At 37.2% G+C, this 20,255-nt stretch overlaps 1 protein-coding gene across 2 annotated transcripts; it reads left to right on the forward strand.

Annotated features, from left to right (window-relative positions):
• The first annotated feature begins 12,006 nt into the window (after positions 1-12,006).
• Positions 12,007-17,547, forward strand: LOC122071190. 2 transcript variants are annotated; one of them, XM_042635509.1, is made up of 6 exons: positions 12,007-12,173; positions 12,509-12,758; positions 14,291-14,388; positions 14,705-14,881; positions 15,173-17,037; positions 17,133-17,547. In XM_042635509.1, the coding sequence occupies exons 2-6, from the start codon at positions 12,553-12,555 to the stop codon at positions 17,271-17,273; spliced, it is 2,487 nt and encodes an 828-aa protein (XP_042491443.1). In that variant the 5' UTR covers positions 12,007-12,173; positions 12,509-12,552; the 3' UTR covers positions 17,274-17,547. The 2 variants fall into 2 exon arrangements, with proteins under 2 accessions (XP_042491443.1, XP_042491442.1); XM_042635508.1 differs by lacking the exon at positions 12,007-12,173 and having other exon boundaries at positions 12,196-12,758.
• The last annotated feature ends 2,708 nt before the right edge of the window (positions 17,548-20,255 follow it).

Raw genomic sequence — 20,255 nt, forward strand, 5'->3', positions numbered from 1 at the left:
TTCCTTGCCGCCTTCCTTTCGACTTCTTCATCGACCTGGAGGGTTTCTTCCATCTGGATGTACTTATCGCATCGCGCCCTCAGCTCGGTCAGGTCTCTAGGCGTATGCTTCGCCAGGGACCTCTTCAACTCCTTGTCCTTGACGCCTCCTAGCAAGGCTGTGAACTCCTCCTTTGGGTCTAGGCCCCTGATTGTGATCTTTTCTTGTTGGAATCGCTTCATGTAGTTCCGCAGCGATTCCCCTTCTTGCTGTTTGACGTTGGTTAGGTTCAACGTAGTCTTCTGGAGGGGCTGGCTACTAGAGAACCCCTTCACGAAGAAGTAGCTCAGGTCGCTGAAACTGTGGATCGACTTCGTCGGCAGTCGGTTGTACCACAGCCTCACCGCCCCCCTAAACGTCAATGGAAGGGCACGACACATAATATTTTCCGAGACGCGATGGAATTGCATGGCGACCTTAAAACCTTCCAGGTGATCGACGGGGTCCCCTGACCCGTCATAAGTGTCATACTTGGGCAGGCGAAAACCGACTGGGAGCGGATCCCTCATGACCTCGTCAGCTAAGGCCATGTCATTGGTGAGGTCGGGCTCGCGGTTCCCCGCCTGGTTTTCTGCCACCTTTCTAATCTCGTCCTTCAGGTCTAAGATCATCCTCTTTAATCCCGAGTCCTCAGACCTCTGTTTGTCTCCTTGTTGCTGATCCCCATGTGGGTCTCTGGCGGCGCGGCGCGTCGCGTCCTACTTCGAGGCGCGGGACTCTCTCTTGCTCGGCTTCGAGGGTCACGACCGGCCCTTGTCGATCCCGTACTGCTTCGGTCTTCATCTCGAGCCCTCTCAAACTAGACGTGGGGACCTGGGGGTGCTCCGCCGGTCCTGTGGGAGACAGCTTTGGAGACCTCCCTCATAGTCTCGGCCATCCGGTTATATTTGTCCTGGAGGTCTTCGAACTACTGCCTCGTTACGTACTCCTGGGCTGCGAGAGGCTGATAGTCGCTGCCTTCACGTACTGAATATCCAGCCGAACGCTGGTATCTGACGGACACTTCCCGGTCGTCATGGCCCCTTTCTCGTCCTATCTCCGCCGAGGGAGGAAGCTCCTCTGAAGGTTCTTCCCCCATGTCTATGTTGGACGTCGCTCTCGTCCTCTTTTGGTTGTAGGTTCTCCCCACCATTACCGTCGTTCCCACGGACGGCACCAATCTGTTGCTGCCAAAAATACCCCGCTAGTCGAACCTACACAAACACAAACGACGGAGGCCCGGAGCTTTGTCCGGGGTTAGTCCTCCGACGCTCAAGTCAGGGTCGGCCGCACAATTCAATAAGGGAGTAATGGTGAGGGTATCAGAACTTACCTTCCCCTTTCTTCCGTGCCTTCTTATATAGCTCTTAGGGTTTAGGGTTTTCCCCCTTCTTCCCTCTTAGAGTCCCACTCGAATACGTCCAACCTTCTGGGGGGAATATTTCCCTCATGCAGACGACGTGATCCCGCATGATTTTGCGAGCGTGCCTCGATGATTGAGCGTGCTCGAACGTGAGTGGTTTCTTGGAACCTTCATCTGGCGGAGGACACATGTCTCAGAGGCGACACGTGTCATTGCCCCCACCGAGAGGTTATTTTGGCTATATCAGATTGTAATGTAACAACTTGAAGAGTGATTATTGCCTACCAAGGGTGCATTGGTACAACGAGCATCAAATAGCCAAGACAACATCTGCCCCAACAATATTCTGACCATCGGATGTTCGCCCCACTCGTGGCGGAGGATGTTTTCACCAACTTGAACCACTCCCCATTTTCGTGGCTATATTGAACGAAAGTCAACCGAAACCACCATTCTCTCTCTCTCTCTCTCTCTCTCTCTCTCTGTATACAGACATTGAGTTGTTGTTGTCCACAAGCACAAACCTAAGCTTAGGTTAGGTAAGTCCCTTTCGTTCTCCCACTTAAATAAATGCCGCACTTTAAGATTCCTCAAATCACCCAGGAGATTTCTTTGTTGGACTTCAGGTCAACCGGGCGCCGCCTGGTCGGTGTCTTATTATTAAGAACAAAGCACCCTTTGTTGACAACCCTGTGTTTTCTTATCTTTTATATGTTCTTTCCACGGTACATGGTAAACGTGTCAAAATTGTGGCCCAAAGCAGTCTATAGTTTTTCTCAAGGATGTGTTTGGTTGTTCAGAAAATTAAGTAGGATTTTTTTTATGATATATATACAAAAATGTCAATTTTCTGCCCATTTTTGGTGATTTGCATCATACATTGGAAAATCAGGTTTTGATTTGTATGAGTTATCCAAGTCAAGTATCAAGTCCGAGTTAACATGAGTTTTTATTGATTTGAGGCTTTCGTTTAGAGTCATGTGAAATATATTGAATTTGATCTATTGTATTAGGCCTTATACTATTCATAGACCAAGTTTGAGCTATAAATAAATTTTTGTTTGCTCTTTATAATATTAGCCTCTATTTTTTATTTTTTTTTTTAACTGTGAAGTAGCTCAATGCCTCGTCACTTGGATAAGGAGAGGANATAAAGAGAGAAAAAAAAAAAAAAAGATGTTAACCAAATATGAAAAATGATTATTCGTCCTAACCAAGTTTGACTCACCAAATTTTGAAGTGGACAAGACAAGTCGTAAAATCTGATTTTCCAACTGTGGTTTACATAAAAACACTCCAAGTTTTTGTAGAGTCGATCACAATTTAATCTTTTCTTTGTATATTGTACATGTGTGTTAATTATTTAGTTGCGATTAGAAAAACTTTTGTCATATAAATATATAATTTTTTAATTGTTGAAAGAAAAGCTTTTCTCACAAACACCCTAAAAAAGATAGGTTTTCAAATGGAGTATTTTTTTTTTTTTGGTAGAATTTCAAAAGGAGCCTACTCCTTGTAGGTTCAATGGTGATGGGGTGGTTTTGTTTGTAAACCACATTAGATTAGCCTATTACAAATTGTAGAGCCTGTTTCAATCATCTAGCCATCATATGTTGATCAGCTTTATTATTGTACTTAATTTTAATGTTTAACTAAAACTAATAAAATTGAATTTTTTTTTTTTTTTATTTTTTTGGAAAATAAAATTTCTTCATCTAGTAATATAAAATTGGATTGAAATTAATTTACTGTACTAATAAACAATGACATAGCTTGTTCAGCAGAACCATAATATGAAAGATTTTTCCTTTTTCATATAATAAAAAAAAGAGTATTATTGTGAGAATGATAGCTTATAAAAACTAAAACCCCTGCTAATGATATAGAATAGGATGCTATGGAGAGATTAAGATTTTGTTTCTTGTGATACTTTAACTCTAGGGGTTCCGTTTCTTGTTGATTTTGTTTTGTCTTTGCATCTTTCTTTGCTGATGGCAATATCAAAGGCGAAGTAGACACTAAGAAGTGTTATTTGCCCAATTTAAGTTATTCTGTATTTCATTCATTCTTTTACTAATAAACAGTTACATTAATCAACAGATTTAAACTTGGACAAGTCTGTCAGTCAACCGAGTTATCAACCAATCCTTCTTCTTACTATGTTGATAAATAACAGATTTATCAATGATTCAAAATTTTATTAATTGAAGGCCTTTGTATCTAACAACAAAAGTCTTGGGAGTTAGAAGTAATATAATATAAAACAGTGAAAATAATCATTACCATTTCTCTTTAAGTGGGGTCTGCACAGATGAACTCACAATTGTTTTAATTTCAATAGTAATCCATAAATTTCATATTTCACAAGACCCTTTTTCTATCTCTGATGTATTAGGTATTTGATTATTTTAATTATTCTCTTAATTAATCTCCACCGCCCAAGAAATGAACCAAACTAGATCAAGACAAAGCAAATGAGATTGTGGAGGCAATGAGCAGTCTACCCACTCAGCCTTATCCCAATTAAATGGGATTGACTGGTAAGTGGAGTAGTTACCACAATATATTTATACATTTTTGATATTATTTATTTATTTATTTTTAATATGATTAGTTTCCATTGTTTTGATATGGAAGTTGGCCATTATCATCTGCCATAGTGCGGAATGTCTTGTGTGGGGGGACTCCAGGGGAGACTTATTGTTCTACGTCAACCAGCCAGCCAAGATGGACTGCCTTTCATTTCACAGGGTATAATATGACTTGGTCCTTACTTGAGAATTCCTCCACTCAATTCTTTTGAGAGAGAGAGAAAGAGATTGTGATTTTGTCCTCCAACATAGAAAAAGAGGCAATTATAGAGGCTGTGGATGAGCCAAGAGGATTTGGTAGGGCATAAGAGAGAGAGAGGGTGGGGGTGGGGGCGCGGTGGGGGTAGGGTGGGGGTGGGGGGAGGGTGTGATTTTGTCCTCCAACATGGAAAGGGAGGCAATCATAGAGGCTGTGGATGAGTCAAGAGGATTTGGAGGGGCATGAGAGAGAGAGAGAGAGAGAGAGAGAGGGGTGTGGTTTTGTCCACAACATGGAAAAAGAGATAAGTATTGAGGCTGTGGTCTGTGGATGAGCCTGGAGGATTTGGAGGGGCTTAGAGAGAGAGAGAGAGAGAGAGAGAGAGAGAGAGAGAGAGAATGATTGTCCTCACATAGAAAAGAGGCAATTATAGAGGTTGTAGATGAGCCAAGAGGATTTGAAGTGACAATGCCTCAAAAACATTTCACAAATCCTTTGTGTGGTATATATGGAGGAGAGGGTGCCGTGAAAAGTGAGGACTCCCTCCTCTCCCACCTCCCTCCTCCACCTGGATTTATAGAATTTATTACATATATAGAAGGCTAGTCTAACCCTACATTGTTCTATACTTTCAATTTTAAAAATGAAAAATTATTTATTTAATATTTGAATCTCTCAAAAACATGAAAATGGTGATAAAATAGATTTTAAAAGTTACTAAATTTTCGAAGGTTGGGCACGCTGGTGAAGTTTCAAGGTTGGGATCTTCTAAATGGCATCTCTATAAGTACATTTAGAACTATATATATATATATATATATATTTTTGTTAATTATCTTATTCCAAAATATTTATATATCAAGGGTAAAATAGAATTTTTGAAAAGAATTTGAAAGTAACCTATCATTATCTCATTATAAGAAGTCATTTTCATGTACATGCTTTTAGTACAATGTGAAATGACAAGATTTACTTTCATTGAAATAAAATATGTTACACTACATTAAAAAGGCCAAAAAGTAAAATTACGAATTATTTGAGATCTTAGGAGATATCTATAAAAAATCACTTAAAGAAAAGATAATATTAGAATATAAAAAGACATATAACTTAGTTTAGCTATGCTGGTTATCTTGTTTGATTTATTGCCTGATTGGAACCCATATACTTTAGAATTATATAATTAAAAGCTATTAATTTGAAAACTCCAGCCACCTAGACAATAAACTAAAACCAAGGAAAACTTCCATCACTCTCCTTTACTTACCTTATATTTATTCAAACTCTTTTATTCAAAAAATTTGTTCTCCTAATTCTTTCATAAAAGTAAACTTTCACCTCCCACAATCTCTATCTAGCCGTACTATCCAATTCATCCAAGCACTTGCATGTTCCTGTTAAGAAGAAAATTTGAGAGTTAGTGGTGGCATATGAGGCTGAGGAAGATGTTAGATAAAGACAGTGAGAGTAGAATTCCATCTGATGGGCTGTGAGAGGGGAGAGAAATATGATTAATATAGGGATTTAGAATTAGATACAGAGAAAGAGAGATGAAAATTCACTTCTTTTTTTTTTTTTTTTAGAAATCAGAAAGGAAACTTTGAGTAAATATAAGGAGTGATAGAGATTTTCCCAAAAAACTAATGATTGATAGGTTTTGGAATATTTAGGATTCAACTGTCTTTTCACATACATCTGAAACACAATAATTAATGTACAATATTGTTAAAGAATTAACCTTGTAATGTTCTTTCTTTTTGTAAGGTTATGATTTGGTGGTCGGTTTAGATGCTAAAACATTGATAATAAATAGCATCTCACATCACTCAAATCTTTTTTATAAGTTAAAAGAATGTGTCTTATCATAAAGGCCATTGTGAAGCCCTCCATCTTGATTGCATTGTAACAGAGTTTGATGACATCTGTTTTGTGTTACACACTAAAGCATGCATTTTCATATATTATATATATATATATATAATATATATATCACTTTTCTTTCTCTCACTTGTCTAAGATCTTAATTTCTTTTTTTTGTGAATCTTGTTTTGCCTTCACAACTACAGAAATATGTGACCTAACCCAAAAAAGACTAGAAACAATGTGAGTTAAGAATCCAATGATGAAAGATTCCATCTGTATTTAGTGTTATTTTACTATGTCTTATTCCTTAATTTCTTATTTAAATCCATTTTATCCACATTGTCTTTAGCTATTGTGATGTACCTTTGTTTCTTAATCTTTTCTTTTCATTTTCTTTTCCCCAAGGGTGTGTTAGGGAGGGATTGGTATGCCATGGAATATATTATAGACCAATTAATATTTTGAGAGCTCATATACAACTCATTTCCCTTATATTTGTATTTACTTTTCTCTCATTTAAATGGGTACTCAATTTCTCTCTTATCTCCTTATTCAAGTTTTAGTTAGCATTAACCCATGTAACATGAGAGATAATTTTTTTTTTTTCCTATTACTTCTTGTGGAGCATTAGGAATCAATGCCTCTTTTGTATTTCTCAACTGTATCCACATAATGTTATGATCAATTTTTGATAGATGATTATCAGACCAAAACATTTTTTTTTTTATTAACGACAGGTATCCAAACCTTCAGCCTGACTAGTCCCATGGACCTATACTGATCCCACAATCGCATAGATCGGGTCATACCGGGATTGAATGAAAACTATTCAACTTTGACTGAAAACAGTGAAGAGCACTAAATACCTCCATGTGAATGATCTAAGATGTGTCTAATAAAAGTCAAACTTAAGACGTCCAAATTTACGATTCGTAGCAAAGCCAAAACTTTCCTCCTTTATATTATCAAATGGATAAAAAAAATTCAGCAAGTGTTGCATCCTTATCTATAATGGATTATCTTGTGCTAACACAATTCTAGTCATACCACTGTTGTTTGTGATCGCCAGCTTTATTGAGGATATAAAGAGGGTTGACTAGCATCAATTATATTTTGTAATAAAAATATTATTGGTGCTTGTGTGGATTTTTTTTTTTTTTTTTTGCAAGAAATGGCAAGGTGAATGCTGATGGGATTGCAAAAAGCAAGGACAAGAGGAATAAATGGTATCAACATTTGGATTAATTGTGAGGAGTTTGTTAATTCGTGAGTTGCCTAGAAGATTAGGGGGAATTGGGGATTGTGTGAATAGGCACATAATTCTAAGTTTGATTCTCCATTTGTGTATTTGTAATTTAAGTAAAGATCGTGACAGTGGGTTACTGTACTAGTCTTCCTGATGATTAAACAAGATGTGCATAAGCTGACTCAGACACTTTGGTTAAAAAAAAAAAAAAAAAGTTAATTCATTGACTCAAAGTTTTTATTAGTGGTCATGGGAAGTTTTTATCATTTTGTTGGAGGTTAAATCAACTAAGAAGTATTTTCTTAATGTATGTGTTGTTAAAAAGCCCATAGAACTTATATTGATCTAGCTGCTAGGTTAGCTGTGATAACTAGGAGTATTAAGACTAAATCTCTTGTTTTAGTGTTTTCCTTTTCTTTCTTTCTTTTTTTTTCTCTCTCTCTCTCTTTAATAAATAAATAAATAAAAAGAAAGAAAGGGAAGAGACATTTTCATCTAGCAATGGAACAATTTAAACATCTTATTTCTTCAAATATAATTTTAGTGCTTGAAAAAAAATTAACTTCTTATTTTGTACTCTGAAATAATAGGAGGTAAAAACTATCAACAAAAATAAATATCTCATAAATAAATAAATAAAAAGATAAAGTCACGTACATAAAAGTTAAGGGAGCGTGGTTCTTACGTATGCGTGAGGGTCACTTGGAGCGAACGAGGAAGCATTCACAATAGCATCGATCATTTTTTATTTCATGAGGGTGAGCTAGTCATTTTACCCTACGTGTCTAGGCACAAGGACCACACTTCTACAAAGAAACCATTTCGCTAGAACTTAATATGGTTAAGATAATTTGCCAAATATGATATAACATTTCATTTTCATTTTCTTTAGTGATCAGAATTTCTTCATATATAATTAAGGAGAAATTTTTCTCGACCACGGATGAATAAAAATAAATTACAACCTTCTAGAGTCATAATTGCTCTATCTTTATAATATGAAGTTGATTATATCCTTTACTATTTCATCTACTCGTCATCCGAATCCCTCAACCAAAGGAACTATGGGTGAAGGAAAACTGTCTCTTAGAATTTAACTTCGTGAATCAATGGGATTTGTAGCATAGTGGTGAAAATGTCCTCAATCCATCACCGCTCGAGTCGTACTTGGGCTTATCCTGGGGCTATGATCACTACCATGGAGCACCCTTGTTACATTATAAATAATAATAATAATAATAATAATAATAATAATAATAATAATAATAATAAAAACCTCATGGTACAATCCACAAACCGCTTCAATGACATGTAGTAGCATATATGACTCATTGGCCACAAGTTTTTTCATAAAAAAAAAAATAATAATAATAATAATAATAATTAAAAATGTCCACAAGTTAAATGAGGTTTTAAAGTTTAAAGATTGCCTTAAACGAAGATGAGAGCGGAGATTTCTATTCACCCCCAAAGGTATCTTCTTTAGAACACCGAATCAAATGGGCATATGCGTGAGAATATTATTATATGGAAGCTGGTTTTTAAAGAAATAATAATTTTCCATGGACCCTACCTAATCAAAATAAAATAAAATTATTTCATTATTCAATTCCCTTGCACCTTTTATTCGTTTATTTACTAAAAAAACCTTCTTTTTCTATGTCATCTAACATTTGTAACCACCCGTCTTATGGTTACCAAACTCAATTTCCCTTTTATTATTGACCAACTTCTGTACCCAAGAAAAAATTATTGCTATTTTGGATTTAACTAACTAAAATAGAATATGGCTTTAACCTCCAAGGCTGCAATATTATAAGTAAATTATCAAGATGTCCTTATTTATTTATTATTTATTTATTTATTATTATTATTATTATTATTATTATTTGGGGTGGGGGAGTGGGGAGAGTTTCCCGTTTGGAAACGTGGCTCTTGGATCAGTTTAGACCAATTGGAATACCATCTTTCATTAGGGGCAGTGTAGTTATTTTGCCCCCTCTTATGTCTGGATGCAGATGCCACACATCCTAATAAGGTCCTTGTACCCATTTTTTAAGGAAAAAAGATCCTTATCAGTTTAGCACTAGATTGTTGTAGGTCCGAAAAGACCAAGGTACCCCCCTTTTCACGCTATGTGCAATAATTATGCTCCTATGTATCCTCCCACTGGTCTACTGATTTGGTATATTGTTCGTTAGATCTGCAGAGTTATATCATCCCTTAGGTGATAGAACTATTTAGTACTAATAATCTTGTATCATAAACCATAGTTAATGTGTTTTATTTTTAACCTCATAAAGGATGAAAAATAACCAAAATAACAAAATGTGGTTCTAATTTGATAATAATGTGCTTTGACTATGGTACTTACCGTAGTACATATGTGTTCCTCTAGCATTGTTAACAACCCTGCTATGGGTACATAGATATGATGCAATGGTGACCAGTACGTGCAACTGCAACACCTCTTTTTTTCTTTTTTTGGTATAAAAAAAAAAGATGCTCCAAAATAGTGATTATAGCCCCCAAGACAAGTCCTTGTACGGCAAGTAACACTTTCACACGACCAATGAGCGATAGTGGGCATGTCAAGACTCGAATGAATTGAGGGCATTTTCACCACTAGGCTACCATCTCCATTGGTCAAGTGCAACAACTCGTGAAGACTAAAACGTAACGGCGGAGGTTAACGTGTAATCATTGTCTTTGACATCACCATGGAAAGACCAAGCGGTGAGAAGTCTTCTATTTTGGGGTATGTACCTTTTATCACAATTTGGTGGCGGTTTTTACCATTATGATTATGTGTTTAAAAAAAAAAAAAAAATTGGAGATACCTTACTAACTTACATGGTAAGTTACTTTCACTAATTGTATATCATTGTAGGCAGATGATCGCTAATTGGTCCCGTGAGTACCCTTGCACCATTATGGAAACCAATGAAAGCACGCACTAGAGCACGAATATGAATAGGAATTTTTATTTCACAAGAGGTAGAGCGGTAATTTTTCATACCCTTGTATTATAGTGTAAGGGCCACACGAGCATATAGTCTATTTTTCCCCCTTATATTCAAAATGGAAAAAGAGCCTTACCACGCATACCCCTCAATGTAATTTTAAAAAGGAGAAAAAACCTTGCTAGTCTAGCATAAGAAGTGCCTAAACTGGTGCTGGCACAAAAAGATTAGGATGCCCCCTATGTGCACTAATGATGATGCTCCAACATGCCCTCCCATTGACCCACACAAGAGCCACGTAAACGCGCAGGGTTCTTTTAAACTAGCAAATGAAGACTTTTAGTACTTGTACATCGCCACTAAGTGAATGATGAGCTCATTATTTATCATCAATTTATTACTCCCACCAAATATAATTGTTTTTAATTGAAAAAAAAAAAACACTTTCTCCCCTACCGCCTCCACGACTGCCCTAGCGGCTCAGAAAACCTTTTTTCATAAGGTAGTTATTAATGTCACCCCTATTTGCTCCGTTTTAAGAAGTCACCAGGTAAATCTTAGGATTCCATTTTTATACTTTTTTCTATCTAAATCAAATGTTCCTACTTAGAGTTAGGAATGCACATTAATGGCTAGAGTATTGGTGTACATGCATGGACACGCACCAGGGCATTTGATTGAATTAGGCTTTGAAATTTTACATGTGACTAACTTAGACCATATCCACTTTTTTAAATGATCAAAATGGACACATCAACTATCTACAAGGAAAAAATTGATGTTATCATGAGGTTTGGAACATTCAATCTTTGGCAAATCACAAACACTCACTGCTATGATAAGGATCTCTTAAGTATATAGACAAAACAACTATTAGAGACTCTTATTACACAAACAGCCAATGGTATTCCATACATGAATCTAAAAAAGATGGTCATGTTCAAAAATCTAAAAGAGATGGTCATGCTCAACACATACAATATGAATGCTCGCACTTTTATATTTTGTAGACACATTTCAAAAATATACAGTATAATAAGTGTAAGAATGAAATGCTTAACTTTGTCCTTGGATGTGAATACTTTAGAGTCATATCTATCACAAATATCACATAAAATATTTAATATAAATTAATAGTAAAAATCATATTAAAATAGATTTGATGGACACAAATATAAAAACTGCCACCCTCTAGGCATTTTGAATGAATAAATATTTATAAAGGACACATTGCCTCTATGTTGACATCACACATGCCTATTAAATGAGGAGAGAGAACCCTAATGCGATTAGATTACTCGCCTGTCTTTTCTTTAATCTTTAAATAAGATTTGGGTTGAAATTTCTGATAGGTGAAAATGACTATCCCCCTACAAGGTCACCTTAGTGTATGCTTATGTGTAAAATTTCATTGGACCCATGTTGATGTAGGGGTCCTTATGTGACATGGTGGCCTTCTTTTTCTCATGAAACTTTTGTTGTGATATTAAGAAAAATTATTTAAAATTTTAGGGTTAAATATTAGAAGGGTATTTTAGACATTTGACACTTCGCATTAAAAAGGGAGAATGAAAACCCATAAAGATTAACATGGTACTGACTAATGACTAAAAATTCAGATATATAAACATTCATCTCATCATAATGCTTTTTACAACAAAATTTCCTTTTTTTATTTTTGTTTCCATTATTTTCTTTATATTTTATCTCTTTCATCCTTCTGTGGTATATAGATCATGACAGCTCACCAATGTCTGAGATGACCTTTTGGGTGAAGAAACAAACTTCTTATTTTCTTCCCCCTTTCTGTCTCTCTACAAAAAAAATTGGCAAAATGAAGACAGAAACATAGGATCCATCTCAGTGTTCTACCCAACGACGTAAGTCTCTCAAATCCTCCAGAGGCTCCGCCAGTGGTCTACCCAACAACGTAAGTCTCTCTTTCCTTAATGGGTTCCGCCAATTTTCCCTTATCAATTCCTTCCTTGGACCAGATTTGAGTCCCACAGGGACTCCTCCTTTTCTTCTTTTTCTCTCATGGACTTCTCAATGTGATTTCGTTTTGTGTTTTTCCTTCAAATTTGTTTCATTCAATTCAACCCATATTGAATTTTTTTTCTTCCAGTCGTTTCATGTCTACAGCAGAATAACCCATTTCGCTTTTCGTTTTCTCACTGAAAGATTTTGCAAAAACAAGAAATTTTAGAGGCTTTGGAGTTGTTCCTATAAAATTTTCTCTATAAGTCATGTTTTTGTCTATTCCAGGAAAATTTTGGGAATTTGGGTCTGTGAGGAATCGCAACAGAACTATGTGCCCAGCAGCTCCGACTGAGCCGACATCACCTGAATCGCCGTCTGGGTCACCGGTTCCTCCTTCTTCTCCTCAAGGAGGTGGTGGAGTATCTCGATTCTCGGGTCTCAGGGGTGTTCAATGGCGTATATATCTAGGGATTTTGCCCTCCTCGGATTCTTCAATTGAAGAACTTCGTCGGGTCACAGCAGATTCTCGAAGGAGGTAATCTAGTTGAGCTAGAATGGTGGGATACAGGCACTCTTGTTTTTGTGAAGAGATTTTTTTGTTGATAGGGTTTCCATTTTATTTATTTATTTCCTGTTGTTTGATTTTGGGGTTCTTCAATGTTTTGATGGGTCTGATGGCATGGGGGTTCTGATAATGATTTTTCCTGAATTTGAAATATGATCACATGCCGACCCCATTAAGTTGGAATAAGGTTTTGGATGTTGTTTGTTGTTTGAAATATGATCATATATAATGGAAGAAGAAAAGACGAACCGAAAAGTGTTGAATCCCCTTGACGAAGGTTTTGACGCTTGAAATTTTACATTAGATGGTCCTTTTCTTTTTGCTGGAATTTTGATGTATGTAGAGTTCTTTCAGGACTTGAGTTTGAGCATGAGAGCATCAAGTTGATTTCCATGTAGTGGTGATCCATTCCATGTGATATTGCTTATAGTATTTGAACTATGAATGTTGATTTTGTTGCTGTTAATTATGATTAGTATCGATGTATTTCTACTCTCTAGTAAAGATCAAAACGATATTCTTTTGGGCTTTGAGCTGAAAAGGGAATTGCTGAGTTAGAGATGCCGACTTTTACTTTATTGGGAACTCTTTTACTGGCGTAGATTCATAATGTTTACTCTCTTTTAACAGTAACTGTGATGGTGCTTGGTTATGTCTTCAATATGGCTTCTGGAAATGGACTGATATTAGCTGTTTGGGTGCAACATATAGAGTGGGGGCAATTTATCAAAGAAGAAATAAAGGAGGAAAAATCGAGCAGAGGGAACCAGAATTTATTTATCCAAGTATTTACATCTTCAGTTTAGGTTAAGCTTGTTAAAAAATCGAAACTCTGTTCTAGTTTTATTCATTAGGTCCTCTTAACAAGTGCCATTCGTTTTTCTCCCTACAAGGATAATTCCCCCAACCCCACCCCACCCCACCCCACCCCACCCAACCCAACCCAACCCAACCCAACCCAACCCAACCCCCACAGAAGGTGGGATTAAATCCTGGTCTCTGCTACAGTAACCGAAGACCTTGCCACCAGGTCAAGGTGGTACCTCTACAGGTGCTATACATCTAATACACCTATATGGACTTCATTCTTGAGGAACTGTATTCTCTCTGGTGTTTCTCTATTTGGTCTCTGTGAGGCAACCAATATTTTTACAAAGAGAGAATACAGTGGCTATACTCATTGTGCTGGAAGCCAAAGTGTATTCTCACCCGTCTCCATTTTTAATGTCCCCAAGTCTCACATATAGTAACAGAGACTATCCATTTTCATTGTTGAGTATTAATTTGGAAAAAATATTAATATATTATGTTAAAATCACTGAAGATGATGCCTACATAACTGCATCATATGCATTTTATCCACATGGGTGTCATCTTAGGTTGTTAATGTCTATCTATTTATAAACATAATTCTTTAGTTCGTGGTATTGTGAACAACAGAGTTTTACAGCTTTATCACAATAGAAGGTTATTATTTAAAGTTAAGTAGTTTCTCTTTACAGGTATGCTGGTCTGAGAAGAAGCCTTCTAGTGAATCCTCCTAAAGATGGAAATATCATCCCAGATCTTGCCATGGAGAATCCGTTGTCACAAAATCCAGGTATGTTTCTCAAAACACGTCTTTTGTGAATGTACTCATATAGTAAAGTCTCTTGTTAGAAAATTTATTTGCAAAGCCTGCCTAGTTATCATCTGCTACATTCTCTGTATCCTCAAACTACGGAGTCTCTATCAGTTCACCATATAATTTCTCTTTCTGCTAAGTATGTATCTTAGGGGGCACCTGAGGTGCTTTGGATGTTTAAGATCATGGTGGCAATGGTTGTCACTTTTTTTTTTTTAAATAGAAATCTGACTGGAATTGTCATGGCTTTCTGGACTTTATGTATTGATTAACTTGTAACTATTCCATGCAGATAGCATGTGGGGCCGCTTTTTTCGGAATGCTGAGCTGGAGAAAATTGTTGACCAGGATTTGTCACGTTTGTATCCAGAACATGGAAGCTACTTCCAGACTCCAGCATGCCAGGGCATGTTGAGAAGGATTCTTTTGTTGTGGTCCCTTAATCATCCAGAATATGGTTACAGACAAGGCAAGTTTGTTTTAAAATGAAATGATTTCCTTTTTTGTTGCTTAGGATTTATATTAGTTTTATCTGTGAATGGATTATGTTGCATATATGGAAATTCAAGTATTTTTCTATGAGTTACAAGGACTGTTTGTTTATTGGTGGGCATATTAATCACATCATCATTTTCTCTGATCATCATATTTTTTGGATGGTTTGGAAACTCCTACGTTCTTGGCTCTCTCTGTGTTAGCATGCATGAATGCATGCATGTGTGTGTGTGCTCTTACTGACCCCTTTCCTTCGTTGTTGTAGGGATGCATGAACTTTTAGCTCCCCTCTTGTATGTTCTCCATGTTGATGTTCAGCATCTATCTCAAGTACGGAAGCTCTATGAGGACCATTTTGTTGACAAATTTGATGGCCTGCCCTTCCCTGAGGGAGATCTTGTTACTAGTTACAAATCAACGAAGACACCAGATTCCTCCAATTGGGCCATGGGGATTGATGAAGAGGAGTCCAGTTTACATAGAGATGCAAACAAAGTCAGCAGCCTTGATGAGCTTGATCCTAAAATACAAACCATTGTATTACTAAGTGATGCTTATGGGGCAGAAGGTGAATTAGGTATTCTCCTGTCAGAGAGATTTATGGAACATGATGCATATTGCATGTTCGATGTGTTAATGAGTGGGGCAAGTGGTGCAGTTGCCATGGCAGACTTTTTCTCTCCCTCCCCCACCATCAGGTCTCACTCAGGCGTTCCCCCAGTAATTGAAGCTTCTTCTGCTTTGTATCATTTGCTTTCTATTGTTGACATGTCTCTTCACAGCCACCTAGTTGAGCTTGGGGTTGAACCGCAGTACTTTGCTTTACGGTGGTTTCGTGTGTTGTTTGGACGTGAGTTCTTACTGGAAGACCTTTTGATAATATGGGATGATATTTTTGCATCAGACAACAGTAAATCAATCACAGATGTCACAGATGATACTGGGTCTAGTTTTGGGGTCCTCAGCTCCCCTCGCGGGGCATTCATCTCAGCAATGGCAATCTCGATGATTCTTTATTTGAGATCCTCCTTACTTGCCACTGAAAATGCTACAACCTGTCTCCAGAGGTTGCTGAACTTTCCAAAGAACATAAATGTGAAGAGGCTGATGGACAAGGCGAAGTCTTTGCAGGCTCTTGCTTTGGATACTATTAACTCCTCGACTCCTTCCCAGTTTGGTGCTTTTGACAGGAGTAAAACAACAGTTGGTAGGGTTTATAGCCTTCCATCTGGTTCAGTTTCTCCAAGAACCCCACTGAGCAGGGTTCCTGACAGTTATTGGGAAGAGAAGTGGAGAGTGTTACATAAGGCAGAAGAAACTCAGCAAGGAAGCCTGAAGAAACAAGTGTCATCTGGCAAAAAGAGATTATCAGAGAGATTCAGGTTGAGCCTAGTTAGAGCAGAATCAGACCCATCACCTTCAAACATGGAGAGAGAGAAAAAATGCTCAGGATCCTCTGTCAAACGAAGTTTATTAGAGGATCTTTCCCGAGAGCTTGGTTCAGATGTAGATATGGGGAAGGTGGGGCACAGTGGTGCTTCTGGTCTGATGGATCCTCTCTCTGTCGAAGTTGAGGTGGAAGAAAAGATTTTTCATGATGATCTAACTGAACAAAGAAGTGCTGAGAAAGACTTCACTAGTGAGAAACCATGTTCCAGTGGACATACTGGTAGTGAAGAGAATTCCACTATTTTTTCTGCTTCCACAAGTCCTCGTAGTAGAGCTATTGACAATGAGAATGAATCAGAGAAAAGTAGTGTGGGTTCAAATTTATCTGTTGATGACAATGATGATGAACTCAACAATCCAGAGCAAACTGGTATTGCTTCTGATAATCCACCTCATTCAGAGAAACAGGTGACAAGTATGAAGGATCGCAAGCTGTCTGGTAAGTTTCAATGGTTGTGGAAGTTGGGACGGGGTACTGGTGAAGGCGCTTCTGTGATAGGAGGTGCTATGGAGGGATCAAAATCCACAAATAGAGGAGATAGTCTGGACAAAATCTCAGTCTCATTGGCAACTGATAGATGTGGTGATTCATCTGGAATTAGTGGCTCAGGTGATGCGGTAGACAATAATGTGATTCCCACATTGAGGAATCTTGGACATTCTATGCTAGAAAATATTCAGGTAAATTTTTTTTCTTATCCCTCTTCAGTTGTATTAAAGGTCATCACTGATAGGTATGTACTAGTAGCAGTTGGTAACCCTGAAACTTTTGGCAGGTGATTGAATCAGTCTTCCAGCAAGATAGGGGGTCATTGGAAAACTTCTCTAAAAGCATTCTAGTAGGAAAAGGGCAAGTTACAGCTATGGCGGCTCTCAAGGAGCTTCGGAAAATAAGCAATCTTTTATCGGAGATGTAAGGTCAGCGTTGTTTCACCTGTATATATATTTTGTTACTACCATTCATGGTCCAAAATAAAAATGAGCTTTTGAGCATTCCTCTTTCCCTCTTATTCTATGAAATCCAATCTTGAGATTTGCAAAGCTGCAAATATGAGTTCCCAATCTTTATCATCATGACGTCTCTAGAAGCAAACTTACTTTGAGAGAACGGTAGCTTCAAGGGGACGGTTCTGTAAATAACCTTATTTTTTTAATGTCCAAGAATATTGATCGTGATGTTTTGAAATGGAAGCTCAAGTTCAATTGCCTTTGAAGTGAAAACTCTATGGGACTTGAGGGCTCAATTTGGGTCTACTGATAATACATATCTCTGCTTAGCCAAGGTGAAATATGGTACTCAGCTTAACCATGAAGATGCTTGGCCTTTTTGTTTTTGGGGGTAACTTGGTGGTTGCATTTAGTTCCTAATCTTGGCTATCGAAGTAGATAATGAAAAAGAGAGAAGTACCTCTGTCTTGCATGAGGCAATCATAGTGAAGTGATCACATCATTTGATGGCAGTATTTGGAATCAAACATAAAACACTGTTTACACTTGTAGATAGTTAATGAGCATTTAACATCTTTTATTTGGTGATCTATCAAAAAATTATCTTTAAATTGGTGGGTTTCGTGAATTTGATTTTCAGATGGGCTTTTTTTTTTTTTTTTTTTTTTTTTTTTTTAATTGTTCCATTGTATTATCTAAATAAATTTTCTAATTAACCTAATACAGCCTCTTTAATGATCTCAATTTTTTGTTATTATGTTGGATAGCGTGATTGTATTCGCCAGTGAATACATATACAACAAAAATTTGTTGCTGTCGAAGTTCAATTTTAATTTGTTTTGAAGTATAAATATAATTTGGCTCCAGACTAAGAATGTGGAGAAGGATTGGAAATTAGGGAAGTACAATGATACTGAAAGAACAAGGCCTGCTCTTTTTGTGGTATGGGGAGAAAAGTTCAGCATGTGTATGATGTTCATTTACTTTAGATATATGTAAAATTTACTTTTTTGTTTGGAAGATGTAGAATTGGCTTCTTGTTTGGAAAATGCGTGATATATGGATAATATTTTATTTTATCATTGAACAACTTGCGTTGAGTTAGAAAGCCAAACTTCCAGAATGACAATTTAAAAGCAAAATGTGGCCCTGTTTGTGGAGTGAAAGTAGCAGGAAAAAAGATTTGACAGTGAAGTTGAAAAGAGAGCAGCTTACATAGTCTTTGGATTTTTTTTTTTTTTTTTTTTTTTTGGGGGGGTGGGTCGTTTTAGATTCAAACCATAGAAGGAAAAATGTTTTAAATTTATTTATTTTGGTTAGACTGAGGGAGGGATGTGTGAGGTGAAAGCAAGGAATGTGAGACAATTTTGCATTTTCTTTTGCATTAATACCAAAAGAAGTGAAAAGCACTGTTGTTCCAAATAAAATCCATTACAATTTTTCATCGGATATTAACAATTTTGATTGACTTGGGCACTTGATCCTAACCAATGAAGCCTTTTGTATTCAATTCTTTCCTTCATAGTGTGATTACTGAATGCTGTAGATATGATTTATCATTCATCATTTGGTGGACATATAAAATAGGCAATAAGAAATGGAATGCTAATCTCGCGGTGAGTCTGACATTGCACTCCAACCACGTCCAAAGGGTGCCATTGTAGAGAATTTTGCAGGACTTTTTGCACCATTTGATGGGGGCTTGCCTTAGTCTTCCTAAATCCTTTGATAATAATCTTGGGTGGTTGGGGTGGGACAATCTTTGTTGGTTTTTATGGACAATTTGGAATGAAGCTTTATTTGAGAAAAGCTAGCCTTGACCGGGATGCCACTCTAAGCAACAGATCCTCCCATGTTTATGGAATTTCCCAGATTTAAACAAAACCATGTTCTGAAAGAGGTTGAAATTCTTAATTCAGGTACTGGTGTGGTGTGGTGAAACACAAGCTGGGATTATAATGTTATAGCCTCCCATGCAGAAGCTGATGCCATCTGGTGTGATTTGTTCTGTATCAATAGATGAACCTCCCACCAAAACTGTCGTCATTGCACTGACATGGAATTCCTCTGATGATCAGTTTATGCTTAAATTTAGTGTGTGAATCTAAGCTTGTGAGTCTATTTTAGGCACTCTTGTTTTACTGTGAAAGGGTTCAGCCACCATCCTAGTGTCCTAAAAAGCATCATGCTTTATTGGGCGAAGTTGATAATACCTGCCCCTGCTGCACGATACCCTGTTGACCATCTGAAAGTCACGGTCAAGGGATTCTGCTTCACCATGGCTCGAGAAATATTTAGCCCTTAAAAAAATGTCCAAGCCACAAAAATTTTTCGGTCTTGTGAATTTAAGGTCCAGTTACTGAGATTAAATCACTCGCAGACATAAAAGGCAATCCTTGTAAAATGATTTTGCAACTCCAGAGAGCTTTAGCTTACTTCTTTTCCTCATTGCAGTTACTTGGGTACAGGCTAGCCACCAACCATATACCAGAACTCATTGTCTAGACAATTCGACGCTAAGGATTGAGGGCCCCAAATTAAGTTCAAATATTTGGTGTTCTTAGCCAAGTCCACTTGCCGATCTCTCAGCTGAAAGTCTCAAATGCTTTAGACAGTCAAGAATCTCCCAAGCTATGCTGAAGTAGGTTCCGCCTGATTTTTATTATTTTTTATGCAAAAGAAAAGAAATAAGATAGACAGTGAAAAGGGGTACAGGAGCCACTTCCCTCTGATACATTATCGCATGTTGAAAGAAAACTTTGTCCATTAATAAAACTAAACTTTGTCCATTAATAAAACTGTTTATATCAAATAACAGTCCAAAAGCCATGTAACCTCATCTGGCTCTGGAACATTCGAGCCAAAAGCATAGAATCCATCCCATGTCCGGGTTAAGACAGGCCCCCCAACTATGGGATCATTCTCTGGTCCCTAGGCTCTATGAAGATGAG

This window comes from Macadamia integrifolia, unplaced genomic scaffold, assembly GCF_013358625.1.
Source record: "Macadamia integrifolia cultivar HAES 741 unplaced genomic scaffold, SCU_Mint_v3 scaffold_190A, whole genome shotgun sequence".
In the NCBI taxonomy this organism is placed as follows: Eukaryota; Viridiplantae; Streptophyta; class Magnoliopsida; order Proteales; family Proteaceae; genus Macadamia; species Macadamia integrifolia.